General features: G+C 38.9%; 1 protein-coding gene across 1 annotated transcript in view; it reads left to right on the forward strand.

The window, feature by feature from the left end:
• Positions 1-13,451, forward strand: part of EYA1 (EYA transcriptional coactivator and phosphatase 1) — a 178,046-nt gene that overhangs the window by 40,787 nt on the left and 123,808 nt on the right. Inside the window, exons 5-7 of the mRNA XM_046013512.1 lie at positions 3,046-3,115; positions 3,436-3,581; positions 7,319-7,456. Of these exons, the coding sequence (XP_045869468.1) occupies positions 3,046-3,115; positions 3,436-3,581; positions 7,319-7,456 (354 nt within the window). The remainder of the gene's footprint in view (positions 1-3,045; positions 3,116-3,435; positions 3,582-7,318; positions 7,457-13,451) is intronic.

Raw genomic sequence — 13,451 nt, forward strand, 5'->3', positions numbered from 1 at the left:
CCACGAAAATGCACGGTGCGGACCAGCCATCCTCAAGCCCAAGGAGGCTATAGGTTACTAAACCCAGGGGAGGGTGGATGCCTCTATCTCCTTGTGTACTCTGCCAAGGAATTTGGAATTCTTCCTAGAGATAATGTGAGCACAGTTGAGACATGGCGAGTTGGAGAATGGACTTGAAGTTTCTGTTGAAGGAAGATCACTTTGATGGCTGTGGCAGGAGTGTGTGGAGGGTGACGAGTGGCCTACAGGGAACCAGACTGAGACTAATGAGAACCTGAGCCAGGACCGGGGTGTGGATATGGAGTATTCAGGACAGCTTGACAGGCAATATTTGGAGTTGGGATGGCTGACTCGACACTCACGACATAGAAGAGGGGAAAGGAGATGATTTTGAGGGTGTTAGTTTCTGTGTAGCAGGTCAGGAGCTAGTATGTTTGAGGGAGAGTCGGGCAGACATGGGTTCAAATACCAGCTTTCCCATTTGTTTGCTTGGGTCTGTTACTTCATTTTTATGCCCCAGATGTACAATGGGAACAAAGAATCCTGCTTTTAAGTATTTTGCTGGACAGATAGTGATGCTGTCCATTGAGTAGAATTAAAAATGCAGAAGGGAGGGCAAATTTGGGGGCAAAAATCATGGGACTCTGGAGATCTGAGCTAATTAACATTCCCCATTGCACTGTTCACTTTGTCAATGATCCCATTTAGTCCTCAAATGATCCTGGGAGGGGTAGGTGGTGGTCTTGCCATCATACAGGGGAACACAACAAGGCTTAGTGGGGTCAGGCAACTTGACCAAGATAACCGAGAAGTTGGAACCTTATTGTCAGCCGAAATTAAATTCTGACTCCAGAACCTGTGCTTAGTTACCACACTCAGCGCCTCCCAGATATCTTTCTTTAATGTGTACACACCTAAACTGTGCATTTGCTCTTAAGGCATCATGGAGCTACCCTTACCCTCTGTAACTACTCCGATATGCACCATTCTGTTTGTAAAAAAAAAAAAAAAGTGCTGAGTATAACCTGTGAAGTCGAGTTTATGATGTTTTCATGGGTCCCAACCCACAATTTGGAAAAAACAAAAAACAAAAAACAAAACAAAACAACAGGGAGAGAGTTGGAAAAGCATGAAAGGGATTTCTGTGGCTTCCGTCATCGCGTTGCACTGGGTTTTTGTTCTGGTTTTATTTATTTATTTTTTTTAACTTATTTTTAACTGTGATTGTCCAGGGAAAGTATTAGTCCTCCCCGGCTACTCTGCTGGGTAAATCTCCTTTGCCCTTGGCCTCTTTCCAGGCTTAGCAAAGTGGAGCAGGAAAGGTTGTCATCGTGGATGACCTGGGCAAGTGGTAGCCCTTGTTGTCCAAGTATTCTCTCACTAATCCCTCCCTTCTATAAACTGCAATATTTAACTAATCCCCTCACGGCTGTCTGTGTGTCGACCTCCCCGCATGGGACAGAGAGAACTTGTCTTTGCATGTTTGCATCTGCAGCATCTTGCCTGGTGCCTGGTACAGAGCAATGACTCAATGTGGGCCCGCAGATTGTGGGGGGAGGGGAACCACCTGAGTTGGCCTGCCTTAGCTTTAATGCAGACCCTGGTTCTGCCAAACTGAGAGCCACATGGGGGACGTCTGGCAGCTTGCGTGTAAGAGTTGTGCTCATCTTGAGCTACTCTGCTGTCCTGGGTTAGGCCTCCCTGCTTTACACAGAATTATTCATCAATTACAGTTCTGGTCCGACTCTATCACTCTTCTCCCAAACACAAATGGAGAATTAAATCTGAGAAATATAAATGTACTGATGTGACATCATGAAAAATGTATACAACTTAGAGTGCATGGAACCTTATGGAAGGATTTTAATACTCAGTATAGTTACTGGATAATAGAGCCTGTGAACACCAGGATTATTAGTGGAAAAAAGATAAACATGTTATATCTTATAATTGTACCCAAAGAATATGCTTCTCAGCTAGAGGTAGAGGATAGGTAGAAGATAGGAAGAGTCTGGGGTGCGGGGGCATATATATAAAGATATGGTATCTTTTTAATATATATTTTACATATATTATATGTAATACATAGAAACACATGTGTATATATAAATATATATACTATGTGTATATATAAATATATTAAGTGTAAATGTGTGTTATATATGCACATGAAAGAGATAGCTCCTATTTACAATAAATAAAACTGAGAACTACCATTTTCATGCCTTATGTTCATAAAAATGGATTTTTGCTCTAGTTCAGAATGGATGTAAAAGAATGTTTGACAGTTTAGTGCATTTTCTGAGACCTACTGAATAAAAGTCCATGTGATTATAAAGAGATGAACTTCTGCTTGAATGCTTGAATAACGTCTTTAAATTAAAAAAAAAAAACCTTTTTTATGGAATTAACTGAAGTTGAGCACATTTAACTGAAAGGCGCAGGAACACCGCCTCAGTGCAAGAAAAAACAGGCTTAGTTTGCAACCTGAGAAATTTAAGAGCGCTATAGGAATGCATTTTTACTAAAAAATGTTGCTAAAGCAGTACAGGCAAATGAGGCTTGGCCCTATTTGTACTCACCTGAGAGCAGATTAGACAGGGTGGGGAGGGGTGGTTGGGGGGTTGGGAGGTGGGCGGAGTGGTGCACTGTAATCCATTCTCAGGTGTGTGTGTTCCAAGCACACACAATAGGCTAGGCTACCTTTGGGTCCCACCCAGCCCTGCAAACTCACCCTCCTCCCACCCCTTTGATCAGGTCCTTCCAAACAGTAGCCAGGAAACCTTGCCGCTGACGGGTATTTCAGATGACAGGGGCTACTTTCTAAGAGTTAGTTCAACATTCGAACCCCTTAATCAGTTCTCATAGGTCGTTCAATATATTTTAACTTTCTCTTAGGTTGAGCATATGAAAGTGCCTTTTTTTTTTTTCCAGGCCGAATATCTGCAATTTCATATGGTCTCTACCTGTAGTTCAAAAATAGACTGATGCTTTAGACATATTTTGTATTTTGCTGTGATTATCATGCATTTCTCTTTTTTTCAGCAATTGGGAGCAGTAGCTTCAGCCCAAGACCAACTCACCAGTTCTCCCCACCACAGATTTATCCTTCCAAGTAAGATGTATTTTCTCTTAATAAATGACTTTTTTGAGTAACCTTTACCTTATTTCAAGTCATGTTTTGTGCCCACATGCTATGTCTTAATTTAAACTAAAGCTCATTTCCTAGAGACTTCAGTGTGTTTACACAGATTTATTTGGAGCATCACCTAGAAGAGATACTGAAGCATCTCAGTACTTTATATATTATATTCAAAAGTTATACTTAAGGAGATAGTCTTTAACTGCAATTTGTAATATGGTTGTTAATCAGTTACCTTGCATGTTTCCATCTAATGCATGGGCTTTCTATTTTCTGTCATTTCTGACAAATAGCAGACCATACCCACATATTCTCCCTACCCCTTCCTCACAAACTATGGCTGCATATGGGCAAACACAGTTTACCACAGGAATGCAACAAGCGACAGCGTACGCCACCTACCCACAGCCGGGACAGCCATACGGAATTTCCTCATATGGTGAGTAATCCTGTTACCTCAGTAGCGGGATGGAATGGGCAGGCCTGTGTGTGTGCACGTTTCACAGGAGGGGTACCCAAAGACTGTCATCTGGGGCCACTTTAGAAAGTGTTACCACCTTTTGGGTCTGAATTCTTCATCCACTTGTTTTGAATGAGCCTTGTAAGAAGTGGTGGCTACTTATCTTGAGGTCAGCGGTGGCAACTAGATTGCACGGGTCATAAGCCCTCTTGCTCTCATTTTTTTCCATTTATAGCTCGACTTTTAATTTGCCACTTGAGCACTTGGTTCTGGAATCCAAAGTATTTTGGTGCATATTTGCGATAAAACTTCAGTGAATGGAGTCTTTGGGGGTAAAGATTCATTTCCTATTTCTCAGATGCCTACCTGTGATTAGGGAAGTACAAACAGAATTCAACAAGCCCTTGCTCTGAACTGAAGGCTGACAGTGCTTTCAGATTTCAGCAGGATCAGCCATCAGGAAAAATGATCTATATATCACAGCTTGGGCTGCACTTGAAAGAGGCAAAGCAGGAGACACGGAAAGCTCACATCCCTATTTGTTCCTTCCCACCTGGAGACTATCTTTATCTTGGTGTAATTTAACTCAGTTGTTAAGGATCAATACCTGTAAGTTAAAAATAAATCCAGTAAAACTCCAAAGTTTAATTTTAAGAAATCCTAGAATTTCATGATACCTTTTCTTCAATTGAATTACAATGATAATTTTAAGCAAATTGTACTTTGAATAGAAAAAAATATGAATTATTAACATTCCCTTAAGGAAAAATAAAATCGAGTGATCAAGAAAAAGTACATGAACAATGAACACTGTTATGCTGTAAATAAACAAATAAAAATAAAAAAAAAAAAGAAAAAAAAAGAAAAAGTACATGAGAGTTTGGGGGGAAGGACAGGTAGAATAAGTAATTCTGTGTTTATAGCAGTATATTGAAAGAAATAAGCATTTAAACATTTCATTAATAATTGAAAGGCAAGTTACTTTATTCCTTTTTATTCTCGAGCTCCATCCTAACCAATCAACTATATATAAATTTCTTAGAAAATATATGTAAATTAAAATATAAATTATATGTGACTTCACTCTTGATAGTTTCACTTCAAAACTATCCAGAAAAGAAGGTTCTCTAGGTAGGTATTTTAAGCCAGTTTTTAGAAACAACCAAAAAATGGACTTGCTAGAATTCTTTTATTTCCATAACTTTTACTCAAGATTTTTGAAAATAATATCAGATACAGATCAAATTTACCTGTAGTTTACTTTTAAACAATTCTTGCCTTTAAAGAGGAAAAAGGATCTCTGATTTGAATTGCATACCTTCAACTCTATAATGTGAGTTGAAGTGGTCCCCAATTTACGTTCTCAAAATGGATTGATAAGCTGATTATTTGAAACAAACAGTACTAAACGACTGTAGCCTTACCAGCGCTGCCCCGGGAAGCTGCCATTCATTCATGTCACCGCCTGGGCTGTCACGCACACAGCTCCTCTCTTGTTCTTTCTTCTCCCAGTGGAGTCATGGTAGGGCTTTTTGCCCCTTTCTTGCCTGTGGTCTAGGACTGTTCCCATTCTGAACCATTAGTAATGTCCTTGTCTGCAATAAGTGTTCCAGGAGAGGAAGATGAGCAGAGGTTCTGAGATTCCCATCACAACTAGTAGAGGATGGGCATTTTTAAAAATTAATTAATTATTTATTTTTTCAGCATAACGAGGATGGGCATTTTAATGTGATAGGTCAGGGGATGGTTAAGAGCATGGCCCTTTGGTCAAGGGCTTTGGCCTCAGGGCTGTCTGTGCTTGCAAATCTGTCTGAGTCCTTAGTATTTTCCCCAATCACTTTCTTCTCTTTCTGGACCTTGAATACAGAGAGTTGCTCTCAGAGCTTCTGGCCAGGCATTCTAGTTTCCTTGGGCCAGTCCTTTGAAAAATATGACCACCTTCTCCCCTCTGCTTGCTTGTGAAGGAGGAACACATACATTCGGGTTTTTAACTGCTGGTAGTCAAGGTCCAGATGGTCCAAGAAGACTCTCTCCAAGGATTTGTGCCCCCTACTTTTTACTTAGACCGTGAAAGAAAAGATAAGCAAATCTTCTCATGGTGTGAACAATAGATCGGTGGGAAAGCAGAACTCTACTATTCTCTGGATCTTTGTGGAGCTTAACAGTAAGATGAGTTCGCAGGCTTGCCAGTGGAAGCCTTGGGAAAGGTGCAGATAAGGGTGTTTTCTGCCTTTTCTTGCTCTTCCTTATCTGTTTTTAATCACAAAGATTGAACCTCCAGGCTAAAACCAAAGATGGTACGGGGGAAGACGAAAAGCAGATTAATAGAGTCTCAAATGGAAAGAGAGAAGGGGAAATCCATGTTGGTGACAAGGAAAGGAAGGGAGTTTCTAGAACCATCAAACCATCTGCCTTAGGCAGGTGTTTGTCCAGGGACCTTTATTAGTACGAGTTATTCATTGGTTTGGGATTGCCTGCACGTGGGAAAACAAACAAACACTTTTTTTTTAAAAAAAAATGTTAAGGTTATGTTAAGACTTAAATGTTAAGGTCGTTATGAGGTTATTTAGAGATACTCCAGGAATTGTAATAGGCTCTCTCCGCCAAGAGTCAGATTCTTCCACCGCCTTAGGAAAGTTACCTAATTTCATTCTACTGGTGAAATTCCCCTAAAATGGAAATAAACAGTGAGACTACTGTGTATTCTAGATCCCAAAGATACCGTTTATCTTAAGTGCAAAGTAAAATTATTCAAACATGTGAATTTGCTTGGCAGAAATTTTTCTCCCTTCCTTCTGTGGAAATTAAGGACAGTTGTGAACTTTCATGACTGTCTTTAATTATAATCCAGGGCCAAGCCCTACACAGCCCTACTGCCAACCCCAAGTCCTGAAAATCGGATGTCAGCCTAGTGCTTCGGAAAGTAGTTGAGGGCCATAAACACATTATTTTTATATTATCATGATGAGAAAGAAAAGTGAACTTTAGGCTACACTTAAAACAGTAAAATTGGAATAAATTCTTGAAACTACAAAGACAAAAAGGGATCTCCTGTTCAGCTTCCCCTGTTTATAAAACACTGCAACTCTTCATGATTCGGTTTTTTAATATTCTCCTTTCTTTGTGCTTCCTTTCCGGTAGGATCTGGGTATTTGGGAGAAGGTTTTCCCCCTGGCTTGCTTACTTCTGTGCCCAGTATTGCTTCCTCTGACTTCAAAATGAGTTGTGGGCTAACATCAGCTTCGGGCAGAAAGAGTAAGGAAAAAACAGGGGGAAAAATTCTGCAAGGCAAGAGACTAATTAATCTCTTCGGAAAGAATTTTGACACTAATCAACCTAGTGACTTTTAGAATAATCTAGTTAAAGTTTAATTAAGGCCATCTCTTGACTGTAAGAGATGCTCTTTTCATCTCTTATAAAAAAACTATCTATAGACATGAGAGCATGGAAGTTAAAATTTATAGAAAATGTAAACCAGAAAAACAGGAAAGAACAATGTGAATAATCAGTCAAATCTGTAATACTCTGTTTTTGTTTTTGTTTTCTTTTTTTCAATGGAAGTTCTGGTTTCGAGTATTCTAGTCTATGCCTGTATGCCCTTGATAACTGAGATGACTGTTGGGAAGCGTTTGTGACTCAACAGCTGCGGGAGTGTTTTTGTGTATTGACCAGCTTTGGAGATGAACAGATAGATAAGCTATCACTAACTGATTTAGGTGCATTGTGGGCAGGCATCAAGACTGAAGGTGGATTGTCACAGTCTCAGTCGCCTGGACAGACAGGATTTCTCAGCTATGGCACAAGCTTCGGTACCCCTCAACCCGGACAGGCACCATACAGCTACCAGATGCAAGGTCTGTATACACGCTGACTCTTTTCAACAACCCTGGAGTCCGACAGTGACTTTCTAGACTAGAACCCAGTTGTTCGGTGGAAGTAGTAGATGGGGGTGGAAGGCGGACTGGCCTGAGAGACAAGATAACCTGGTTCTGGTTTGGCTCTTCACTTACTTATTCTCTGGGCCTCCGTTTCTATATTTATGAGATCAAGGGGTTAGACCCAATCATCTCTGAAGTTCTTTTCAAAAAGCTCTGAAATGCTCCCTGAAGTTGAAGTTTTCTGCTTTGGCCTCTGTCCATTCAAAAAGGAATGACAAACCCAAAGTCAATGGGGAGTGAGAAGTGCTCATACTGTTGGCATTGGACAGCCTTTCGATAATGCTGTTGTCTTCAGTGTAATTATCGTAGCTGTACAAGTAGACTGTGTGATAGACGTGAACTAAATGACCTACCAATGATGGAGAGATCAAATTGACAACCACGCCATGCATCTTGGAGGTACTACTTCTAAGAACCAGTTCCTGGGCTCTAATTTTCAAACTGTGGACGAAACATAATGTAAATGCAAGTCAGATAAAAGAAGAATTGAAAGTTGAACATGGTCAGTACTGTTTTCAGGAATATATAGGCATATGTGCCTGAAAAATACCTGAAAGTGAGTCTCCTAATTTACTGCAAATCCTTTCAATCACAATCTATCGCTTACTAGTACCACTAACTGAATTAATTCTCTTATCACTGCTTTTTGACTGAAGGTGTTCTTTTTGTATTTTTATCTTTTTAATACCTTTAATCTTATTTTTCATTGCATTAAAATAGTTATTGCAGGTAAATTAGAAAACAGAATCAAAAATAATTAAAGATCTCACATATTTATTATTACTTTGACATATGTTCTTCTAGATAGGCAGTATGGGACTGTATTGTATAATAGAGTATTGCAACCTGTTATTTTCAGTAACAATAGATTGTGAATACATTGTAAGCATCTTTCCACATCAATAAATTCTATTCTACAGCATCATTTTATGACTGTGCAGTTTCATAGGTATATCTTATGTAACTACTCTCCCTTTTATTAGACATCTAGAGCAATACCATGAGTGTTTACATTCTTAATTACTTCCTTTGAATGAATTTAACTGTGAATTGCTATGTAAACTGGTTTAGACTCTTTTAAAGATTTGTATATATTTACACAAGGAAGGGTACATATTAGCATGAACACATCGCATAATATCTTTTGAAAAAGTGCCATTTTAGCAGGTACAAGATTTTATTGTTTTCATATACATTTTTTAATTGAGAAGATAAATCATTTTTTCTTTTCATGGCACTATTCATCTTTGTCGTATTTCATTTATTAAGATTCTTAAACTTTTGTAATATTTTATAGATAGATCTCCAGCTTATCATTTTTAAGTTTTTTTTTTTTTTTCTGTTCAGTATACTAAAATTTTATGGGACCAGTTCCATTAATCTTTTCATATTTGGTTTTGCCTTTGGTATAAAAATACCTGAATTGTACAGGCACCAGGATGGCTCAGTTGGTTAGGTGCCCAGCTCTTGATTTCGGCTTGGGTCATGATCTCAGAGTGGTGAGATCGAGCCCTGCATTGTGCTGTATGCTAGATGTGGAGCCTGCTTAAGATTTTTTCTCTCTCGCTCTCTGCCCCTCCCCCATCCCTCTCCTGTACTCGCTCTTAAAGAAAACCTGAATTATAAAGTTTGATGTATTAGGTGGCTATAAAATAAAAACCGTCTTACAACAGATAGTATGTGTTATTAGAGGGCTGTTACTGGATCTCTGATTCCAGAACTTTAAAGCTGCCTAGGAAAGAGTTCGGTTTCTGCACGTACAACTCAACTGAATATCAGTTGAGTAAAGGAATAAAAGGAAAAGTGATGAAAAGACTTTATTAATGCATGTAATAGTCCTAAGCCTTGTAATGAAACAAATCGTAAGACAAACAAGGTCTGTTTGCTGGTAGAGCTTTCATTTGTGAAAGGCAGAGTCTCCTGAGTGCTATGAGAGAGGTACATAGGGCACCCTGGTAGGTCCTATTCTCTACTGAGCATCCAGGTCTCCTCGAGGAGAAGGTCTTTGGGTCCTGAAGGTGAGAAGGAAACAGGTGAAGCAAGTGAGAGTAAGAGCTACCTCAGTGTGTGTGATTCCTGGGCCCATGATTCCTGGGCCCACGCCCATCTTCAAGCCTCTTGGCCACCCATCCACAATGAGAAAAGTACAGAAATTTCAAGTTAAGTGTTTAGAAACTTATATAGTATGTCAATAGTAAAACTTGTGTTGGTTAAATCAAGTAATAATTTCAAGAAATGGGACTCATACTCTCTTTTTTCATCTCCTTCTTTTGTAATACATTACTATTGTATTTTGCTGACTTGTCAGTCCTGGAAGGACTGGGGAAAAAACTGGTCTTGTATCTCAGAGACTTTGAGAAATAATGCCCTTGAAATTTATTTTTATTCTTTTTCTCCTCTCAGATTGAAAGCTTATACAGCAGAAACAATTCCTAAGGGGACTAACCAGCTATCAGAGTATAAGCATAGTGTTAGAATAGAGAGAAGTATGGAAACGGAGGAGAAAAGACAGACAGTTTGGAGAAGGAAAAGCTACTTATGTTAATGAAGTAAGGACACACGCAGCATGAAATATAGCATTGCTTCTCTCCTCATAGATTTCATTGCATCTGGGCATATTGGATATTGCATTAAAACGTTTTTTGTGTTTTTGTGCAGCCGTTGGTTAGATGGTCTTTCTAGTGGAATTTCAGAACCCATTTTCCATGCTTAAGATATTATTTTATATGGGTATTTCTATAATGGCACTTGACTCAATTTTAGATTATTAGATATAATACGACTTCCACAGATCAAGCCAGATAATTATATGCTATTAACTTGAAACATGTTAGTGTGATGACGGATAATGATACATAATATGCTATAAACTCCTTATGGACAGATTTGGATAAATAACATCTGATTAATATGTATTTCACAAATATTAAGTACATTATGAAAAATGCTTCACTATTATTAAATGATTTTGTATAGCCAGTTGTGGGAGTCCATTGGCCTTTGAGTATCTTCTCAATATATCTTGCTTAATATAAAAATTTCTATAATGTCTTAAATTATTTTCAAAATTCTCCCAATTCTTTTATCCTTAATGAATAACAGTGATTTTTGTTTATGTCAATCTCATTTTAGAGCTATTAAAAATTCTTAGAATCCTGGAAGAAGTTATATGTACTTTAGTGATTTGGGAGTGTTTTACTTAGCTTTTTCTCCCCAAGATCTTTTCACCTTTAAAATATAAGGTACAATAATTAGTTATTCTACTAGAGATTTAGCTACTAGGATTTCACAACACTAGAAGAAATACTCTAGTAATGCAGATGACTCAGACTGAAACGTGGTATGTGTGCTCAGTGTGTTATGCTGATTTAAAGAGAGTGTATGGCGATCCCTTCTTTGATTCTGGCACACATGGTAGATCTAGACTAACGGCCCAGTGAAATCTTGCTCTCTGGTTAACAGCGTAGGTTCTAGAGTCAGACTGTCTGTTGAACAACCCTGCTGTTGCTGTCAGTGGGCCTTCAGCACAGCCCCTGACTTCACACCCACATTTCCTCACCCTCAGGTGGGAATATTGTCTATTCCCGTAGTGGTGGTGTGAGATATAATTGAGATTATCCAGGTAAATCACTCTGACCAACACAGTAAGGACTGCAATGATTGTTTTCATTGTTACCGTTCTCATTGTGGTGGTGATGTGGTTACTATTATTTATTACTGCAATTATCCAGCTTTTTCAAGTAGTTCCAAATTAGGAAGCACTACCTAAATGTTCCTGTTCCCCAGGAGGAAACAAACAGAATATATAAATTTAATATAGACATAGTATGCTAAAGATATGTATATGTGTATATATATACACACATATCTTATATAATTTATATATATAAGTGTGTGTGTGTATGTATGTGTGTGTGTATATATATATATATATCTCCAACAAAAAGAATTCCAAGAACCCAGTAACCAGGTAAGCATAGGAAAAAAAAAAAATCCGGATCTAACTAACGTACTGGCAAAAAGAAAAGTCACTATCAGTAAAAGTCAGGCTATTTGTACATGAGACAAAAACTAAGGGGAGAGACCGGAAGAAAAAGGAACATGAAGAAGAAACCCAGAAGAGAGAAGATGCTGTGTTGGAAAGAGTGGGGACAGACATTGGAAAGTGAAAGCAGCGAGACGCACAGAAGGGCTGCTGGCAAAGATAGGAGCTCAGTTCTGCAGAGGTGGGAGAAAAGGAGGCATGAATCAACTGTTTATGTCTCAATAATCCCTCTATCCTCTCTCTGCTTTGAGCAAGAAGATTAGCAAAACAAGAGGCAGCAGCCTTAAACATCAAATTTTTTATTCAGAAATCAAGGTTAAGAGGACACCTGGGTGGCTCAGTCAGTTAAGTGTCTACCTTCGGCTCAGGTCATGATCCCAGGGTCCTGGGATCGAGCCCCACATCAGGCTCCCTGCTCAATGGGGAGCCTGCTTCTCCCGCTGCCTCTACCTGCTGCTCCCCCTGCTTGTGCTCTCTCTCTCTGTCAAATAAGTAAATAAAGTCTTAAAAAAAATCAAGCTTAAGGGGCACCTGGGTGGCTCAGTGGGTTAAAGCCTCTGCCTTCGGCTCAGGTCATGATCCCGGGGTCCTGGGATCGAGCCCCACATCGGGCTCTCTGCTCCGCGGGGAGCCTGCTTCCTCCTCTCTCTCTGCCTGCCTCTCTGCCTAGTTGTGATTTCTCTCTGTCAAATAAATAAAATATTAAAAAAAAAAATCAAGCTTAAGGAAGAAGATAGGACCATGACAAACTATGCTACCCAGATGGAAAATTCTAGTTCCCATACATCAAAATAGCACTTAATATTTATTCATTATATATACATGTGTATATATAAATATATTTATATTATATATAATATATATAACATTATTCAACAATGATTAATGCCAACAACTATTCTAATTATTTTATACTTGTTGTCTCAATCCTTCTGAAAACCCTGAACAATGACTTTAAAGGATAAAAATTTGAAAATGCCAAAGAATGCCTCAAAATGGAGAATGGTTTAGAACTGTCAGGCCCTCCTATGTTGTAATGCATCGAAGTTATAGTGCCAATAGGGGAGCCTCTTAGAGAAAACTACAAAAAAAAACAAAAAACAAAAAACAAAATGTCGTTGCTTACAGTATATACATTCTGAAGCACAGATTTGCTCTTTAACCAACCAAGACATTGCATTACACAACTAGGTATATAAATGTTCAAAAATAACATCTCTAGAAAAGAATTGTTCAGATAATTCGTTTTTTTTTTAAGATTTTAATTACTTGTCAGAGACAGAGAGGGAGAAGGGTGAGCAGCAGAGAGAGGGAGAAGGGTGAGCAGCAGGAAGAGGGAGAAGCAGACTCCCTACTAAGCAAGGAGCCTGATGCAGGACTTGATCCCAGGACCCTGGGATCATGACCTGAGCTGAAGGCAGACACTTAACAGACTGAGCCACCCAAACGTCCCTAGATAATTCATTTCTCAGCACTATTTGTACTTTTAACACTTTCATGGTACTTACTGGACAGATTTATTTGGTAATATGTGGGGATGTGCCACTGCCAAGCCTTATGAACTACATTATTCTTGCTTCCATGTTTGGTCTAGGTGATGTTTCTGGATCCTTCCAGCTTCAGCATTTAGCACTTCTGTTATGGTAGGCTTCCATGGATCATGTACATACCAGATTGTAAACCAAACAAGCATTGAATTTTTGCTTTATATGCACTGATGCTAATGACCCTTTTTTTTTTTTTTTTTTTTTTTTGGGGACCCATGATGTTAATAATCTCATGGATTGGGAAATTCGGTCGCCTTTGCTTTTGCTGCAGGATTGCTAGAAAATTCTATTTATCTTTTCTATGTCTCTCTTATACCTC

Source organism: Meles meles, chromosome 1 (assembly GCF_922984935.1).
Source record: "Meles meles chromosome 1, mMelMel3.1 paternal haplotype, whole genome shotgun sequence".
Classification (NCBI taxonomy): Eukaryota; Metazoa; Chordata; class Mammalia; order Carnivora; family Mustelidae; genus Meles; species Meles meles.